The 21,011-nt window shown below is 44.1% G+C and overlaps 1 protein-coding gene across 3 annotated transcripts in view; it reads right to left on the reverse strand.

The window, feature by feature from the left end:
• LOC122790043 (5'-AMP-activated protein kinase subunit beta-2-like) overlaps positions 1 to 21,011 on the reverse strand; it is a 145,475-nt gene that overhangs the window by 73,557 nt on the left and 50,907 nt on the right. For all 3 annotated transcript variants that reach the window (XM_044057604.1, XM_044057606.1, XM_044057605.1), the window contains exon 2: positions 12,987 to 13,187. In XM_044057604.1, the coding sequence (XP_043913539.1) occupies positions 12,987 to 13,154 (168 nt within the window). In that variant the 5' untranslated portion in view covers positions 13,155 to 13,187. The remainder of the gene's footprint in view (positions 1 to 12,986; positions 13,188 to 21,011) is intronic.

Consider the following 21,011-nt stretch of genomic DNA (forward strand, 5'->3'; position numbering starts at 1 on the left):
GTGCAAAATAGCACAAAATATACTGAACCTACTGATATTGCCAACATCCTGACAGACAGATTCAGTGCAAACTTCACCCCCCTCTCAGCCCCAAAGGGGCCCACAACAATACCGGAAAAGTGCAGTGTCCCGGAAATCACAGACGCACAAGTGAAAACAGCCCTTTCAAAAGCCGAAAACACAGCATCAATGGGGCCAGATGGTGTCCCAGGCTGCATCTTGCAAGAACTACAGAACAAACTAACCCCCCACCTAAACACGCTGTTCAACCTCAGCCTCTCCACCGGCTACGTGCCCATAGACTGGCGCACAGCAACGGTTATTCCTCTCCACAAAGGAGGGGTCAGAACTGACCCTGGGAACTATCGCCCCATAAGCCTGACTAGCTGGGTCTGCAAGGCTATGGAACGCATCATCATGGAACTCATTAACAAACAGATTGGGAACCTCCAAACACTTTACCTGACCTAGTTCGGCTTTGTTAAGGGCAGATCATGCCTACTACACCTGGTTGACTTCTTCGAGACCATCACTAAGGCCATAGATGAGGGAAAGGTGGTTCACACAGCCTACCTTGACCTCGCCAAGGCTTTGCTTTCAACACCATTCCCCACTCCAGTATTACAGAAAAACTCACCAGCCTGAACATAAACCCCTACATCACGAGATGGGTTGCCAACTGGCTTACAGACAGAACTCACATGGTAAGAATAGTGGGCTCCAGGTCCGACTCTAAACCAGTCACAAGGGGTGTCCTGCAAGGCTCGGTCCTGGGACCCCTACTGTTTGGCACATACTTCTCAGAAGTACAGGCAAACACAAGAGGACTATGGCAAACCGAGTTCGCCGATGACTGCAAACTGGGAGCCATAATTGACTCTCCGGCTGACACGGACATCCTCCAGAAGGGCCTTACTGAGATGGACACCTGGTGTCAAAGTCATAGCCTCAAGCTAAATGCCAAAAAATGCATAGTCATCCAGTTTGGGAAAAACATAACACCCACGAATTACCACATAGGTGGCAGCCCCCTTAACACAGAAGAGGTAAGAGATCTGGGGACCCAGGAATATAGTAATCTCTACTTTGACAATCATATTGCCAAAGTAGTTAGGAAATCCTTCTATGTGGCCCATCTAATTACTAAAGGGTTCGCATCTAGAGGTTATAGTGCCCCTCTACTCATCACTCATCAGACCCATCATAGAGTACAATGGCCCATTTGGGATGTACCTCACAAGACACTTCCAACAGCTGGAAAGACCACAAAAGTACCTCACCAAGAGGATTACTGGCCTCAAACATATGTCCTATGCAGCCCGACTGAAAAAACTCTGGCTGTACTCAGTGGCATATCGCTTACTCAGAGGTGATCTCTGCCTGACTTACAAAGCCATGTCCAACTCAGAATTGATGGACATACTGCACCTAAAGAAATCCAAGTCACTCCGCACCACGTGCTCTAGTGAGCTAAACCTCGCCACAACAATAAATAGAACATGCTGGAGGGATAGATTCCTGTTACGGAGACTCCCCATGCTTTGGAACAAAATTACAAACTACATTAGGCAAAGTTCCTCACTAACACTCTTCAAGAGAAACCTTGATGAGTGGATGGGTAACACAAAATACACCCCTGGGATCTCTTCATTGGCTCTGCCTGACAGAGGATCAGTTAATCAATCAATGGGGTGGCAAAAGCCGACACACTCTCTCTAGGCTTATAAATGCCCTCTGGCAGATAGCCTAGTACCTACCTATGAGCCTAGTACCTACCTATGAACCTATAATGAAACCGGATAAATGGGGAGGGACCGTTATAATGGACAATATATTGTATACTGGAAAAATGATGACTATTTTAAATGACACTACGATATATGAACCTGTATCTAGAAAGAAGATAAATATTGCCTACAGTTAGACTGATTGTGGTTTACATGACTTACTGTTGGAAGGTTCTATTAGTTTAGATTAATATAATTTTTTGAAAACTGAAAAGCCCTTGATACCATCCATTTTCTGGATTCCCAAGACCCATAAACATGCTGTGGCTCTGCCTACAAGACCTATTGTTGCAGTAGGTGGATCCAAGACTCACTCTTTGGCAATGTACTTAGACAAAAAATTAAAGAAATTAGATACATACAACACATGCGTTTTAAAGGATTCTTGGGAATTTCGTAAGGAAGTGGATAATCACTTATTTCACCCATGTATGTTGCTCGTTACGGTTGATATTTTAGATCTTTTCTCTAGAACCCCATTTAAAATGGGACTAGAGTGGTTTGAAGAGGCTATTTCTGAAAAGGGGACTTTCACTACAAACGAGTTCAAAGTTATTTTAGTCCTAATGGAAATGGTTTAAAAGAATAATTTTATTCCATTTGAAGGGGAGTTTTATAAACAAGTTAGTGGCATTGCTATGAATGCAAGTTGTGCACCAAGCTACACGAATATTATTTTATGTATATGGAAGAAATTTATTTTTAGTTCACCTTATGGCGCTTTTATAAACGTTTTCTTGATATAATTAAATTTTGGAATAACAATGAACAAAAATTAGAGAAATTTATAGAATATATAAATAAAACTACAGATTTTTAAAATTTTACTCACAATAAAGAAATGGACAATATTAATTATTTGCATGCGACTATCCATAAGCTTGAGAGAGAATATAGGTTTAAATCTACAATTTTCTGAAAGAACACCTTCTCCAACTCTTACTTATATTTTACGAGTATTCAGCCATACAATCAGAAGGGGAGTATAGGGAAAGGACAGTTTACTAGTGCTTCCAGGATGACTTCAGATGAGGGCAATTTCCTAAAAGAGTGTGAAATTATTAAAAACATGTTTATTGAAAGGAAGTACCCACTTAATCTTATTGAAGAAGTCATCCACGAAGTAAAGTGTGGTAGGGCATAAATGTTTTTCCCGTTATTAGGGAGAAAGGACATCGCTCTAAATAATAAAGAAATGAATGGTGAGTTAAAAGAAACTCAGCGAGGTTATAAGAGTGCTTTCATTACCAATTTCTTTCAAGACACTCACAAGGGCACCACAATTATTAGAAAATATTAGAATTTATTTTGTAGTTTTTCTGATGTGGAAAACCTATTTAAAGGTCCTATGTGTTTCTTTAACAAGAAGAACAGAAGCATTAAGGATATTCTTGAGAAGAAAGATAGGGCACAAATGTGAACAAAAAGGTAGGAACCTCTAAGTGTGGTACATGCAAACAGTGTGCCTTTTTTAATGGAAGCTCTCTATACATACCCAGTAGAGACAAAATTATTTTTTCTAATGGACATAGTAATTGTGAACCCAAAGGTCTAATTTACTTAGCCATATGTGATATGTGTGGGGCATTTTATGTCGGCAAAACCGAGAAAACTCTTAGAAGAAGAATTTATTAACATTATTGTAATATACCGGTTTCTAATCCCAATAATGCCCTACACAAACACTTTAATATGTAAAGAATTTAAATTTAGGCTTTTTTGTATTAGAAACAGTAGCTTGGAACATTAAGGGAGGCCCATGGGAGGAGAAAGTTGAATATAGAGACACTTATTGGCAAGTGATGTTACAAGCCAATGAGTACCCTGGGCTAAACAATAATATACCGATAGTGCCATTACTGAAAATAACGGCAGCAAGGCTGTAAGACTTGGCTGTAAGACTTTTAAAAATTTAATTTTAACTTATTTTTATAGTTTTAATTAAAGTTGGATAATCCTTCCCTGCAACATGTTTTTAGCTAGGTTCAGTCTTTTAATCAGTTTGGTGGTAGGATAAATAAGGACACATATAGTTTTTATAGGAAAAGGAGTTAAATCCATTGTTTATATTTTAATGTTTTGATTAGGCTAGGAGGTGTATTGTTTACCATTTTAATATGTTTACTGGTATTTATATCTGTGAGTTTTTTATGTATTTTTATGGTCACACTAGAGGGCACTAGTGTGTGTGTGTGTGTGTGTGTGTGTGTGTGTGTGTGTGTGTGTGTGTGTGTGTGTGCTCGCGCGTGTGCGTGTGGGGGGTTATCAGCCTTTTAGATTTTTACAGTGTTTTTAGTAATATGTAGAAGATTATTTTTAATGTATTTTAAACTAATAATTTGGTGATTTACAAATTAAGCAGAAGTTTGTTGGGCTTATTATATTACATTTATGGCATACCATATATATGCTATATGTTTTGTTTTTTGTTGTTGATTTAAATAGCTAATTGTTTAATTAGGATTTATTTGTGTGTTTTTATAATTAGATGAAGGTATATATAAAAATGTTGGTGTAACGATTTGTTCATAGTTGCTGAAGAAGTCACAAGTATTGTGATGAAAAATAAGGTAAGTCAGTTAAGCCTTTATAATAAAGTTCATAGGTTCATAGCTGTGTACTAGGCTAATGGCCCTGGAGCCTTTACAAGCCTAGCCCAAAAAAAATTGCCCAGGCACTGTGCCACCCGATGTTAGTTCACAGTGCCCCTATCCAGTAGTGGAACTGGAATGATCCCTGGAATGATCCCTGGAGTGAACGTTCCGTTACCCATCCACTCGTCAGGATTTCTCTTGAAGAGGGCAGTGAGGTACTCTGCTTGACATGAATGGAAAAGCTTATTCCAAGAGTATGGACAGTCTTTGGGAGATTAACCTGTCCCTCCAGCATGTTCTGTTAATTGTGGTAATGAGGTTGTCATCTCTGGAGTGTGTGGTGTGGGGGGATTGGGATTTTTTTAGGTGTAGCATTTCAAGTAGGGCTGGGTCAGGCATGGCTTTGTAAGTCAAGCAGAGAGCAATAGACAATAAGACACTGAGAACAGCTGAAGTTTCTTGAGTCTATCCATGTAGGGCATGTGTTTTAAGGCCTAGAATTCTTTTTGTGTGGTATTTTTGTGGCCTCTCCAGCTGTTGTAGGTGTCTGGTCAGGTACATGCCAAACAGGGGATTATATTCGATGACTGGTCTAACGAGGTATGAGTAGAGAGGGATAATTACCCCTTTCTTCCTGGATGCAAAACCTTTGGTTATAAGATGTGTCAAGTAGAAGGATTTTCTGACCACACTGGCAATGTGGTGGTCGAAGGTGAGGTGGCTGTCGACCTGAGTGCCCAGATCTCTTTTGGACCCTTCAGTGCTCAGTGGGCTCCCATCAACATGATAATTTATGGGAACTGAGTTCTTTCCAAAGGGTATGAGAACGCATTTTTTGGTGTTAAGCTTCTGGCCATGGTTCCAACACCAGTCATTGATCTCAGAGAGGCCCTTTTGTAGGATGTCTGCATCACTTGGGGAGTTGATAATGACTCCTAGCTTGCAGTCATCAACTAACTTGGTCAGCCAAAGTCCTTCTGTATTGGCCTGGACGTTTGAGAAGTAGATGCCAAACAGGAGAGGCCCAGGACCAAGCCCTGTGGGACTTCACTGGTGAATGATCGACAGTCTGACTTGGAATCCACAACTTTCACTCTGTGTGTCCTGTCTAAGCCAATTTGCAACCCACCTAGTGATAAGGACTGATGCCTAGTTTGGTGAGTTTATCGTTGGGGACATAGCCTGAGGTAAGGCTGTGATTGAACAGGGCACACAGATGTGGTGCTAATTAATTTTGTAGCTCATGTAGGACGCAACCAGGAATATAAATGGCTTTGGACAATGCAGCTTTTACCTGTGCCGCAGAAATAGTGGGTACCAGGCTTTCATCTGGTATTGTGATAGGGCCCTTGGGGGAGGGGTAAAGTTGGCACTGAATCCGTCAGCCAGTACGTTGGCTATATCTGTTGGCTCAGTACAGGACGTGCCATTATGCAATAACTCAGAGCAAATCTGGGTATTATTTTTGAGGTTTTTGATATAGCTATCGAAGACTTTGTGGTTGTTTTTGATGTCAGCCGCAATTCTGTCTTCATAGCCGGCTTTAGAGGATTTGATAAGGGATCTCAGCTTTTTGTTGAGACTGACAAGGGAGGTTTTCCATTGTGACTTCATTTTTTTCTGCAACAGTTACTTCCTTCTGTTGTAGAGTTTATTGATGGCTGGGGACCACCAGATTGGCTTCCTTTTTTTTGGAGGAGAGTGTCTTAGTTCTATTTGGTATGGCAAGGTCCAAGCATTTGTGTACATGCTCATACAGTGCATTGGTGTATGATTTGGCTATTTTCCATTGGCATGGGTGCAGAGAAGTTAGCCACCTCTGCTTTTAGGAGCCCCAAAGTCGGCTTTAGAGAAGTATTTCAGGGTAGTCACCTTAGCAGGGGGTGTAGGTGATCTGGAGATTTCCATGGTGATCAGTTTGTGGTCAGATTTAACCAGGGAGGAACTGACTATAGATGTAGAGCAATGGTCTCCCATGTTGGTAATAACCAAATCGAGGATGTTGCTTCCTCTAGTGAGTGTCAGAACAAGCTGGTCCAGAGCATTGGAATTGGTAAATTCCAGAAAGCGTCAGGCCTCTACATTGGTACTTTAATAATTTTCCCAGTTGAAGGAAGGGTAGTTGAAGTCACCCAGTATGACAGTATTGGGATGGACAATGACAGATTCCAGGGTGCATAGGAAGTTGGCATGTGAGTTGAGTCTAGGGACATGTTTGGGGTTCTGTAGCAGGCTATGACTTGTATTGCCGTCTTACCCAGTGTTAGTTGTACCTGAAGTATCTCGGATGCATTATGCTGGGCTACCAGTCTAGAGGTGTGTGTATTCTTTAAGAATATGGAGAGACCACTACCTTTGGAGCTTTCAGCCTCCTTCTGGGGCCGAAAGGCATGGAATGAGTTGTACCTTGGGAGTGCAGGGGTGCTTTCTACCTCTCTAAACCAGGTCTCAGTTACAGCACAGATGTCGACATTCTCCATTTTGAGGAGAGCTACGAGCGAGTGCATCTTAAGATTTAGACTTCTAGCAATGAGCAGCATGACCCTCAGATTGCATTTGTTTGTAGCTGTTACAGTGGAATTTTGATCTTTGGAACACTGCCTAAAAAAGGCACTATAGGGGTGACAAGAGCCTTAGCCAGTACCCGGAATCCCAGCGGTGACAGATGCAGGCCGCCTCTGGAAAGCATAGAGGTCTGTCGATCATGTTGTCCCAGGTAGACAAGACAGATACTGGACCCCTTTAGAATGACACCAGAAACTCAGCCAATTGAAGTCAATAATTTTCTGCTCTTACTGTGGTATGATTCTGGGTGACTGTAGAATACTGCTCAGGGCTAGGATCATACCTGCCTAGGACACATAATCTGAGAGTTCCATCACATCTCTTTTCATGTAGTCCAGGGAGGTACATCTCAGGTCATTCACAACCACATGGACAATAACGGAGTCATATTTGTACTTGTTGTAGAGTGACGTGAGTGCATGTGTTATGTGGCATTTGCTGGCACCTGATGGACAACTGACTGTCACCTTCTCCTTGTTCAACCTAGTGAGTGGGACACCAGTGTGCCTCACAATTGAGCCTCCTATGATTAGTACATTGGGCAAAGTGTTTTGCCTTAAGAGCTTGGGTTGAGGGGCACACTGTGGTGGTGAGCTATGTGTTCTGGGGTTGGTGTTGGGTTGTGGTGGTTGAGTGAGTTTTAGTCTCGGGGGTCTCTGTTTGGGTAAATTGTTATTGAGAGCCTCCACAAAGGTGGGTGGATGGTTTTGGTTTTTGTGTGTGGGTTGTGTTGGTTGGTGCTTTGGAGGGCTGTGTGTTCTATGTAGTGAGTTGCAGGTGTTGACCTTCTCTTGACCAGCTAGTCCAGTCTTGGTTGGAGCCTGAACTGCTTCCATTTTGGTGATATAAGTGCATCTCTCACAGGTATGAGTGTTGGGAGGTAAGAGGAGAGGGTTGTCTGTGTACATCAGACAGTTGAAACACTGTATCGGAATGCCCAAGTGCACCAGGTTAGCAGGAGAAAGCACAGGAAATTGCCCTACAATCATACCAGGAGGGGTGGTCATAACTAATAAGTACTGGTGCTGTTGCTGCGTAGGAACAGCTAGTGTTGACAGCACCTACAATAAATGCTACAAAAGACTGTTAAAGTGCTAGCCAATTAAGCTAATTGAAGTGCAAGAAGTAAAAGAACAAGCTCGTTCTAAGGGGAAAATTGAAGAGCAAACTTTCTGGCACCGGTAATAGTTTACCTCAGCTAAGTGCCACTGCATGGTGCACAAACACTGGCTTTTAATCCAGAAAGTTGAAAGGGATGGGAAAAAATGCCCAAACAACCAATAAACTACAATTTCTGGACCAGAAACCACTTCTCTTGTGGTAGATAGGCTACCTAGTGCTTACCACTCCCACTGATAAGCTAGAAGGCTTCCTAGTGCTTACCACTCCCACTGATAAGCTAGAAGGCTTCCTAGTGCTTACCACTCCCACTGATAAGCTAGAAGGCTTCCCTCCAACACAGAAAGGTCTGGGGGCTCAGAAACTTACAAAACAGTCCTGGATACAGCAAATCTATATCTGGACTAAACTAGTTACAAGAAAGACGGGAAACAAGCTTAGAACTTTTTTTTTTTTTTTTTTTTTTTTTTTTTTGCAGAAAAGCAGTTAGAAGAGTAGCAAAAACCCTTTAAATGCAGTACAAGCTAGGACACTTGAGAGTGTGTAGCAATATTAAGGCAATTACTGTTTAAATGCAGATAAATTAAAAAACGACAAAAAACAAGTGCAAGGAGTAGTAAATTATGAAAAAAATCAAAATGGAGGCACTTAAGAAGCATCTCTTCTCCTTCTTGTTACTTTTGTAGTCTGCACGATGCCAAAACGGGATCCGCGGTGTTTAAACAAGCGCAAACCCATGAAAACACGGGCTTTTAAACCAGAAAGTTGAAGAGATGGAAAAACTGCCCAAACGGCCAATAAACTGCAATTTCTGGGCCAGAAACCACGCCTCTTGTGGTTGATAAGCTAGAGGGCTTCCCTCCAAAACAGAAAGGTCTGGCAAGGCACAGAAACTTACAAAACAGTCCTGGATACAGCAAGTTTGTATCTGGACTAGACTAGTTACAGGAAAGGCAGGAAACAAGCTTAGAACTTTTTTTTTCTGCAGAAAAGCAGTTAAAACAGTAGCAAAAACACTTAAATGCACTACAAGCTAGCACACTTGAGTGCAGCAATATTAAAGCAAATACAGTTTAAATAAATGCAGATCAATTAAAAATGACAAAAACAAGGCAAAGAGCAGTAAATTATGAAAAAAAATCAAAATTAAAGTGCATACAGTATCTCTCCTTCCAGTTGCTTTTGTAGACTGCAGGATGCCAAAGCTGGATATGTGGCAAACGCAAACCTGGGCTTTTAAACCAGGAAAGTTGAAAGGGATGGAAAAACTGCCCAAACGGCCAGTAAACTAGAATTTTTGAGCCAGAAACTGTAGGTAGGCTACCTAGTGCTTACCACTCTCACTGATAAGGTAGAAGGCTTCCCTCCAACACAGAAATGTATGGGAGGGCTTAGAAACTTACAAAACAGTCCTTGATACAGCAAATCTGTATCTGGACTAGACTAGTTACAGGAAAGGCAGGAAACAAGCTTAGCAAAAAAAAAGCAGTTAAAACAGTAGCAAAAATTCGACTTGTGGAATATTTCTTCCGGTACTTCTTGCCTCTTTTAGTGCTGCGTTTGGTGTATATTTAATGTTGGCACTTTTTGGGCTTTAATGGTACAATTTTTGTGGTTTGTTCAAGTTGTGGACATAACTGTTACTATCCGTTGGTGTATGATTAATAGCAGTAGTTATAAAAAACTCTACAGACACACAAAACTACATACATTTCAAATTTCAATTGAATCTCCACAGTTCCTACACAAGAAGCCGAGAAAGTCGTTTGTATGTCTATGAATTCCCCCCTAACTAAAGTGCTAAAGTGAGATGTCCCTTGTACTAACCAAAAGCCTGGTTTCTCATTCTGGAACTCCAAAAATATCTCAATGGTTTCCCTGTAACCCCAAAAACTGATGTTTTGCCATCCTGACAGCCTATCCATCTCGATCCCGGTTGCCGTCGACTCCTCGGCTCCAGCGAAGTTTTTATGCCAAAGATGATCTCTCTATTGGCTGAGCTTACTATATCCCAGGATGCACCACTACCAGTCCCCCACTAGTTGTCCGCCACATGCACATGCACCACTGCTTATATAACATATATAACAAACATCATACAGATGAAAATAAACAAAAAAAACCTCCTCAATCTCTTCTCTCAAGGCAGGGAAGGAGGGTGGGAGGAAGGAATGGAGAGAGATGGATCCCATGATCTGTGATCCTATTACTGTGACATAACTAAAATGTTATGATCTCTCGCCTCCTCTCTGGGACCCCTTCTGACGTCTGATGTCCCCTAGCCCCTGAACCTGAATCCTAAGTGGCTCACTGAACTGAACACTCCTGGAAACCGTGGAACCAATTGAGCCTTAGATTAGACATCCAATTTGTAGTGTGAAGGAAAAAAAGTGGGGATTGGACCAAGTAGCCAGCACAAATCCGATATATTGAAACTTGGAATGAAAAGCTATAGAAGTAGCCATAGCTCTGTTAGCCTAAGTGATATACTATGTGGAAAATCAAAATCAACGGTGGCTTAATAGACAGGGCTTGAAGTTGAAACTTCTTCTTGCAGAAGTAATTGCAACTAAGAAAAATTGGGGGGTCTTTGCTCGCGCCTTTTTTTAATGAAAGTTTTGCATAGTCTGCTGGGATTCGTGGAATTTAGAGATAGCAGCTAGTTGGACTTTTTGGGGCGAAAGATAAAATGTGAACAACTTCCGGTCTAGTGTGGATGCCATGTCCCGACTGATGGATTAGCAAGTCCGATAGGGTCCAAAGTCCACCGGATCGTGCCACCGCATGCTTCTGATGGGGTGGGGCAAGTATCATTGAGGACCCCCCAATGAGAAGCTTTTTGAATAACTTTGGGGTTGCAAATAGGTCGCAGCACCCAAGGCCCCCATCGTTTAGAGACCACTCGTGAGAGAGAGAATTGTCCTGCTCAATTTATGTGGGTCTACCAAGAAGCGGTTGGTAGCTACAGCCATGTCCAGCCGAAGGTCCCTTTGCATATTTCCGTAGTAATCCAGGGTAATACCCAGGGAGATGGTGGCTTGATGTATTGGTATGTGATAATAGCGCCCTTGAGGTCTATGGAGCACATCCAAACATCCTGGACGGTTGGATGACGCTCTGCATGGCTGCCATTTCCTTTGACTGGGTGGTGGCAATCCCTCATGGCGTGTGGGAGGCTGAAGAGCAGAAAGGACTCGACTCAAGGTCTCCAGGCGGGGGGCCCCTGCCGCCTGGGGGGGCGTCTCCCTGAAAAGGAATAGGGCACCACGGGCAGATAAAAAAAGTTTTTCCCTCTGCTCACAGGTAGTAAGTGTCTTTAACCTTGGGTCCAAACAAAGGGCCGAAGGAAGAGAGGAAGGCCTCTCCTCCTCCAAACTGACAGGAGCCAGGCTTGTCTGTCTCCGAGCCTCACGCGCCGCCTGTGCCGCTCACTCGCCCCCTTTGACGCATAGGAAATGACTGGGCTGGCTGCTAGGGAGGTTACCCCGAGAGGAATCTTTATTTGGACGAAGAGGGACTTCTTCGGCGGTATCTGTTCCCTCCCATGCCGACAAACTAAATCCAGAAGCTGGCCAAGGGCGGAGACACCCAGGAGGCGGAGGGCTGAATATCCAGCCGCCTCGTTGTTTGAGATCAGTGTCTGATGTAATAGAGACGGGGAGTCGGAGGAGAACCCCCAATGGGGGGGTAACCTCAGGCCCGGGGCTCGCTGACTTACGGACAGGGAACAAGGTGCCGCGGAGAGAGATGACCGAAGAGGACTTGGCTGGCACACCTCCTCATCATGAAGCGGACCCCCCCCAGTCTGGGGAGTGTCCGTCCCGAGGGAGCCGTGATGGCTTAATGGAAGTCCCCCGCGGCACCGAGAGAGGGCGGAAACGAAAGCATAGGGGTCCCAAACATCACCCCCCCCCGTCCAGCCAAGAAGTACCAAAACTCGGACTCCACCGGCTCCAGCAGCACCTGCTCACGGAGGCGAAGCAGTCGGAGGAGGAATGGCAATGGTGGGCCAGGGTCATCGGCTCGAAGCCAACTGCAGAATCTCATCCTGACGAGCGAGCCGACAGAGCAGGGGTTAGAGAATCTCCTCTCGGCCCCCCCAAACTAGGGAAGGGGGCCCGGCTCGGACTCTCAATGACTCGGGCGCCGAAGGAAATACACAGCAGATTCCATCCGTGCCGAGGTGGACCCAGTGGAGCCGACGGTGACCCTCCGCCTCTCTACCCAGCCATCGGCTCAAGCCAGAGGAGTCGATACTGGTGGGCAGGCAGGCAGACCGTTCGACTCGGCCTCGGTCTCGAGTCAGAGGAGAGAGGCCTGCTATGTCTCTTAGCGGTCGGATCCGGCGGACTGGCGGAACGGCCGCCTTTTCTTTTTAGCCGGAGAAGGGAGAGATGCCAAGGCTTAAAAAGACACATACGCTGCATGACTCCTGTAAGGACTTACTGATGACTACAGTATAGCTAAAAAAGAAAAAATGACAAGGAACTTGAAAACCCTGTAAGAACAAACAGAGCTACAAAAAAGTTTAGCCCTTTGCTCTATATGTAAGTTAAGGGTTGTGACTGAGGAAGAAGGCCCTGGGGGAAGAAAACCAAAAACAACCCAATCACACACCAAAAGTCTTCAGAATAGCGTTAAAACAGCTTTTTGAGGCAAAAAGCTCAGCCAGCAGCTCGACACGTCTTTCGCAGGTTAGCGGCAAGCGAGATCTGGGGACTGAGCTCCAATAGAGAGAGAGCTCTTTCTTTGGCAAGCGTGCGTGCAGAGGAGGCCGAGGGATCGGCTCCGAACCCATCAGTCAGAATGTAGGCGAGATAGGATCACATAACATCTAAAAAAGTAAGCAGACAGCCTCCAAAGAGGTAGTACAAGTAGCAACATAAAACTGCAGAGTTAACAGGTCCAGACAAACACCTACCTTGGACTCTTGCGTGACCATGTTGAAAATGTTGGGGTCATCAGTACTGTCCGTCATACCTTTGTTAGGCTCCTGCTCTTTCATTGCCTGACTGATGGTTCCATCACCCCGCTGAGACTTGCCACCATGCCGATCACCAGGTGCTCTGTCACTGGCTGTATTCCCCATGATGATGTCTCACACAAGATGTTCCAGCAGCTTCTGAAAAGGACAGGGAAGGAGACAAAAAAAAAAGGCATTAATACAGCTGAATGGCATCAGACTACTCAGTAAAACCATCTTTATTAGGATATACCAAATGGCACATTCTGCTTGTAAATGAAAGTTACATACCAACCATAAACATAAAACTTTATTGGCAATTCTACATTCATCATCTAAGGATTAAAGACCAGCAGGACTTAGCCAGGTAACTAAAACTGTCCCAGACTACCAGGACCCCCCCTTACCCATAATACTGTGGGAGTCAGCACTCTTCTCCAGATCTCCATAAGCTATGCAAAGGTGCAGCATAGCTTATACTGCTTAACAACAACAGGGTTAACATAACAACTATAACCTTCCAGGCCCTACAGAACTAAGGATGGGTGAAGGAGGGTGGGTATGATGAAGAAAAAGAAGGAACCATCAATTCAGGCAGTACAGTTGTGTCTGTACTGACACAAAAGTACTGTTTTAAATGGCAGACAGACAGTACCGTTGTGTCAGTAAACTTACCATAACAGTAGATGCTGCAGTAGCCTTAGCTATATGGATTACAGCCTGCCAAGGACATAACGGCCCTCCAGCTTCCAAAGCTTCAGGGCACCTTACACTTGCCCTAATTGTCAGGCAGGCAGCTCAAGCTGAGCTGACTAAAAGATAAAAGTTTGGGTGCTGAGCCTTACAGAGCTTTCCTGCCAAAAGAGGGCAAGATGGGGGCTCAGCCCTGAAAGAACAATGCTAGGAAAACCAAAAAAAAAAAAAAATAACGAGACACTGGCATACACAACACACCAAAAAATAAAGGTGATGGAGGCAGGCAGCTGTTACTGCAGCAGTGATCCTTCAAACATCTGCTGTTATTCTAAGTCTACTTACACAACTGTGCTAGGTTCATCATACTGATCACTGCTTTAGTAACCTTAACTATATGGGTAGGATTACCCTAACTTACATTTGGGAGGCAGAAGGAGAAAAGTCCAGGAGCCCCTGGAGAATGGCACTTGCAAAGCCTGATCTATACCTAGAGGAGAAATTAACCTTATAGTGGCCTGTACAAGTATGTACAGAGAACCAAGTTACAGCTTCAAGAACACTTCTAGAATTTAATCTTTTCAAAATACCAGAGCCTTGGCTTCATCTATGGTTGAGTGGGCCTTGATCCTGCTTGGAAAAATTTTGTTGTGGTGAAGCCTTAGAAAGCCATTTGGAAACGGTCTGTACTGACAGAGGCTGTCCCTTCTTACCTTCACAAGACAGAACAGATCTGAAATAGTACCAGAGTTATCAGTGGACACTCAATGTATAGAGTATCTTTTCTCCCTCTTTTTTTTAAGATCAGTAAAAAAAATGGGGGGGGGGTGAACAGTTTGGGTTAAAGTAAAGAAAATGGGGGGGGTGAACAGCTTGGCTTAAAGTAAACTTGGGAAACACTTTTAGGCATAAAGGCAGACTAGTTCTCAAAGAAACCCTGTCTCTGTGGAAAATGAGATAGTGTTCACTCGCCATAAGAGCCTGCAACTCAGATACTTTTCTTGCAGAGGTCAGAGTAAGCAATAAAACTGTTTTCCATGCTTAGAAACTCAAGTCAGCCAGATGAGCTGGTTCAAATGGAGCAAGTGTTAGCTTCTCTAACACAAAATTAGGATGTCAAGAAGGGTACACTAGTTTTCCTGTAGGTCTCTCAACTTAAACCCCTTTCAAAAATATTTTGACATAAGTCCTTGAAAGAGGAGGATCCATGGGAAGACATGCTGAAATGGTCAATAAATGAACCTTGATGGAGGAGTGAGAAAGGTCACAGGAAAGTAACTTAAGAAATATTGTAATTACAGAGAACAACTAGACATGAATGGATGCCGATTATGCTGTTGGCACCAACTAGAAAACCACTTCCATTTGATTTTCTAGTAGCAGGCTTTCTTGCCTCCATTAGTATCTGCTGCACATCCTCAACAAACAGGTGCCTAAAGGAAATTAAAACCCTATTATCCAGGCAGTCAGTTGAAGTTGACTGGGGTTTTATCAAACACACCTGATCTTTTGTGAGCAGATCTATTTTGTGAGGAAGTCTATGATAATTGCCCCTGGCAATTTCAAAGGGGGGAACCACTGTTGCCTGAGCCAGAAAAGGAGTCACCAAACAATGTTGGGGGATCCCTTCTGACTCTTCAGAAGTCCCCTGTGTATTAAAGGGAATGGTGGTAAAGCAAACAACATTCCTGTCAAAGTAAACGAAAAAAAAAAAAAGAAAGGGCATCTGTCTTCCAGGCCTTCTTGCATGGAGTACTGGAATAGAATCTTGACAGCTGTTTAGACAGGAGGCAATTAGGCCTACTAGATGAACTCACTACAGACAAATTAAATCTTGGAAGATCCCCTGTTTAGTTTGCACATGTGAGGGTCTGCCGTAAAATACTGCTCTGAAGGAATGAAGGATGCCTGTACAGAGACTGCGGTGTGAAGCTACATCCCAAAATAACGTGGCTAGACTGCAAAGGAGATATGACTTGGACCCCCCTCCCCACTTGTAGAAGTACCACATGACTGTGTAATTATCTGAAACAATTTGAAGAGGTCCTGGGTGCCCAAAGTTGATTCAGAGAGTTGACGGCCTTGGTCAATGAAAAAAGACGTTATGTACTTACCATAACGTTCCATGCGAGTTGTTCATCTCACCTTAATTCTTACACATGGGTTCGGAGGCGATCCATCGGCTCCAAGTCGGCCGCTTTCACAAGCTCAAGAGTAGCTCGAGGCCAAGTCGCTATCCCGTGATGCTCTGTCTCACCTCAGATCTAGTTTGCTGATCCCAGCATGTCAAAACATAATGACACATAAAAGGCACTCCAGCTGGAGTAAAAAACCTAGAACAAGACCCACCAGGCCACAAGTCTTACTCGTTCTTCGAGAAACCTGGAGGGGGAAGGCGGGTGGAAGTGTAAGAATGAAGGTTGTCCCCTGGTGGGAAATACAGGGCAAAGTAGCTTCTGCATTTGGCATTCACAGGGGATGCAAACAGGTCGCAGCAAGGCTGGCCCCATCTGTGGAAAATCATCTCCACAACCTCGTCTTTGAGGGACCATTCGTGCAGCATCAGAATGTCTCTGCTCAGTTTGTCTGCGATCACGTTGGACTTCCCCGGGATGTGCTTTGCTGTCAGAAAGCACCCAGTGGATACAGCCCACTGCCAAATTCTCAAGGCCTCTCGACATAAGGGTAAGACTTGGTTCCCCCCAAACATGTTGTCGGTCTGGATCACAATCGTCCCTAGAGGTAGAGAGTCGTGGAAGTACTGCAACACCAAAAGCACAGCTCTCAACTCCAGGACATTGATGTGCAACTGTGACCCGTCTCTGACCAGGTGCCTTGGGCTGTTCTTCCCTGAAAAAAAACCCCTCCCACCCTATCAGAGAAGCTTCTGTGGTCACCATGGCTGATGGCGGGGGAAGAACAAATGGGCGACCTACTGTTACCTGATTGCGGGTCAACCACCAAAGAAGATCCTTTCTGCAAGATTCTGTAATCATTATCAAGAAGGACATCGGAAGATGTTGGTAAGACCACTGGCTGAAGAGCAACCATTGAAGTATTCTCATGTACATATGCCCCGGAGGAACTGCAATGAGCGTTGCTGCCATGATGCCTAGCAGTTTCAACACTTGAGAGGATGGTTCTTTTTTCCTCGTCAGAATGTCTGATACCATTTTCGAAGAGTGACTATTCTGTCCAGTGGCAATTTTACCATGGCGCTGATGGTGTCCAAGTCTGCTCTGATAAAGTAGATATGCTGCGATGGTGACAATGCAGACTTGTCAAAATTTATAGTTATTCCTAACGGAGAGCACAGACAGAGTGTGATCCCTGGATAGAATTAGTTGATGCCTGGAGGTGGCGGTAAGGAGCCAGTCGTCCAGATACGGAAACACTCGGAATCCTAGACACCTCAGGTGAGCTGTAACCACTGCCATGCATTTGGTAAACACTCTGGGGGCTGTTGTGAGACCAAAGGGCAGTGCTCGGAACTGGCAGTGACCGGCTCCCAGCCGGAAATGCAAGTGATCTCTGGATGTTCTGGCCATTTTGATATGACAGTACGCATCCTTGAGATCTACAGAGCACATCCAATTGCCTGTTCCTAGAAATGGAAGAACTGATTGAAGCGTGACCATCCAGAACTTCTCCTTCTTTACGAAGGTATTGAGTTTGCACATTCCTCACATCTGTGTTGAAACTGGTCCCCCCCCTCCCTGTTCTTGGTTGTAGTTTAAATTTGGTGGCTTTTGCAGTGCCCGCCCCACTGTAGATTTGATCTAGGACACTCCCCCAGTCCCATCTCTTTACCGCATTCTACCTAATAAACCCTTTCTGCACTTGCTTTTAGTCCTTTTTAATTTAATTACATTTTTTTCAAATTGTGTGTGGACTAATATTGCTACATACTCAAGTGTGCCAGCTTGCACTGCATGAGAATTGTTTTTACTACTGCTTTTGCTACTTTTCTGAAAAAAAAAATATCTGCTTTTACTGTATTTGTGTTTCTTCCTACTTTATTTTGCTTTTGCGTCATCTTAAAAGTACTCAATTGTATTTATTACTGCTTGGTGTGACTCATTCTAAGCCTTTTAGTTTAAACACTTGGGCTTCAGACCAGTTGTTTGTGGTCTGCACTGTAGTGGCAGAACAGGTAGCTTACATCCTTCTAAGTTGGGAACTGCTGATTGAGGGCTCAGTGTCTGTTATTCTAAAAGTGTATTAATTCTGGTTTAAGCACTTGGGCTTTCAGGCCAGTTATTTTACATTAAGAGGGTTCGTGGTCTGCACTCTTGTGGGAGGAGAGGCTGGACTCAGCCTTCTGAGCTGGGAATTTCTGGTTAAAGGCTTATAGTGCATGCATACTGAACTGCTTCTTACTGAAATTGGTACACCTTGTTTGCTGTAGCATAGACTAGATCCAGGCCTGCTGAATCTAGCTTTGTTTGTATAACTTGAGCACTAATCCAGGCATTCTTTAAAGTATTCAATTGTATTTATTACTGCTTGGTAGTAACTTGATTAAAGTGTAGCTATCATTCTAAGTCTTTTGGATTAAGCACTTGGGCTTCAGACCAGTTGTTTTACATTAGGAAGGTTTGTGGCATGCACTGTGGTGGCAGGACAGGTAGCTTACATCTTTCTAAGTTGGGAACTGCTGATTGAGAGCTCAGTGTCTGTTATTCTAAAAGTGTATTAGTTCTGGTTTAAGCACTTGGGCTTCAGGCCAGTTATTTTACATTAAGAAGGTCTGTGGTCTGCACTCTTGTGGGAGGAGAGGCTGGACTCTGCTGTTCTGAGCTGGGAATTTCTGGTTAAAGGTTTATAGTGCCTGCATATTTGAACTGTTTCTTACTGAAATTGGTACACCTTGTTTGCTGTAGCAGACTAGATCCAGGCCTGCTGAATCTAGCTTTGTTTGTATGCTTGTTGTTTGTTTGCTTGTTATTTCCCTAGAATGCTAATTCCACCTAAAATGTGGCTTTTCAGTGCTTCTGTGGATCCCTAGTGATATCTGCATTGCTTACTGTACTTATTTCCTTGTTTCACTTGAAAGAAAGTTACTGTTTGTCGTTTTTGCATTTAAGTTACCTGTAATACATTGCACTTAGTTACCTGGCACTTGCTCACTAAGCAATTATATAAAAGTCAGCACTAAAAAATTAAAAGCACTACACCCTCACAAACTCCCCTTGAGTACCTTGTTCCCCATTGGCCCTTGTTTTCAATTATAAAGGAATTCCCAATACTATTCTAGCATGTCCAAAGGTCAGTTGTCAATCTCCTCTCTGGTCCAGCTGGTGAATCAGGGAATCTTGAGGCAATGTTACAACTGCCTCATGTACACAGACAACCCTCTCCTCCTCCCAACAAATTCCAACACATGTGAGAGATGCAACCATATAGCCAAACTGGAGGCTAAGGTCTCTCAACTCAGTACTGGCATAACCAGTCAGGAGGAGAAGGAAACCACACACACTACAATTCCAGTCTCACATAGACCTACCATGACAGCAAACCAAACACAAAATCACACAAAAACATACACGGAGGCTCTAAATAAAGATCTGCCTAAGCAGCAGAGACCTCCAAAGCAGACACCCAAGCAACCGCTACCCCAAAACAAAACACGTGCAACACATATCTCACAAAGCCAGCGTGCCGAACAGTCACAGCCCTTAAGGCTAAACAATACACCTGATACACTTGTAATAGGTGACTCTATCGTCAGGCACATTGACGTCCCGCTCACCAGGCTGAACAAGGAGAAGGTCACGGTGAGTAGCCTGTCGGGCGCTAGGATCCACCACATAACACAAGCACTCAGGTCACTCCAAGGCAAGTACAAATATGACTCAGTCATTGTCCATGCTGGTGTGAATGACCTGAGACGTACCTCCATGGACTACATGAAAAGAGACATAGAGGAGCTCTCTGAGCATGTAGCCCAGGCTGGTATGACCCTGACATTGAGTAGCATCTTACCCTCTCCAAAAATGATGCCACAATATGAAGACAAGATGATCAATTTCAACAATTGGTTTAAGTATTGATGTCATTCAAAGGGGATCCAATGCCTGTCAGCCTGGGATGATATGCTCGACAAGCCACGATGCTTCGCGAAGGACGACTTGCACCTGTCACCCCTGGGCTTTCGGATATTGGCAATGGCTCTTGCTACCACCATAGTGCCTTTTTTAGGCAAGGCTCAAAAGACAAACCCACCTCCATAGGTATCACAAGGGATAAGAAACTAAGAGTAATGCTACTCAACGCCAGAAGTCTAAACCTCAAGATACACGCACTCAAAACTCTCCTTAGCATGGAGAACATCGATATCTGTGCAGTAACAGAAACCTGGTTCAGGGCTCCCGAGAGCACCCCAGCACTACCAGGTTATACCTCATACCATGCTTTTCGGCCCCATAACTTGGACCGAACTACAAAAGGAGGGGGAGTATGAATATTCAAAGATACCCACACCTCCAGGTTGGTGGCACAGCACAAAGCATCAGAGACTATCCATGTGCAAATAACAGTGCCTTCCAGTTTATAGCCTGCTACAGACCACCCTCCCAAACCCAGGAACCCCACTCGGCCTTCCTGAGAACACTGGAAAATATGAAGGTCTCTCCAAACACCATTATATTGGGCGACTTCAACTACCCAAACATAGACTGGGAGCATTACTCCAGCTCCAACACCCTAGCCCAAAGGTTCCTAGAATTCATAAACTCAAATGCAATGGAACAACTTGTTACCACTCCCACAAGAGGGGAAAACATACTGGACCTGATCATCACCAACATGGGGACTCTATGCTCCAGACCAGAAGTGTATCCCTCACTGGTAAGATCAGACCATAAACTAATCCAACTGGATATTCACATCCCGACCCCACCCCCTGCCCAGAAAACCACAGTGAAAAACTTTTCTAAAGCAAATTTCACACTCCTCAAAACCGAGGTGGAAGCCTTCAAAGCCCCCGGGCCTGTGGAAAATATGGCCCAGACTGCAGAATCCTTTATAAATGCATTCTATGAACACCTTCAGGAATGCATGGATCATGCAATCCCAAATAAAACCAAGACCCAATCCTCCAAAGGCAGACATCCTGTCTGGTGGACCCCAGCCATAAACAAACTATACAATAGAAGGAAGCTACTACATGATAGAGCAAAATCCCAAAAAGGGAAGGCATCTCTGATCAGTATTAGCAAAAAACTACGGGCACTCATAAAATCGTCTAAGGCCAGCTTCGAGAGAAAAATTGCACAGTACACTAAGGAT

This window comes from Protopterus annectens, chromosome 15.part0, assembly GCF_019279795.1.
Source record: "Protopterus annectens isolate FY-2018-M chromosome 15.part0, PAN1.0, whole genome shotgun sequence".
Classification (NCBI taxonomy): domain Eukaryota; kingdom Metazoa; phylum Chordata; order Ceratodontiformes; family Protopteridae; genus Protopterus; species Protopterus annectens.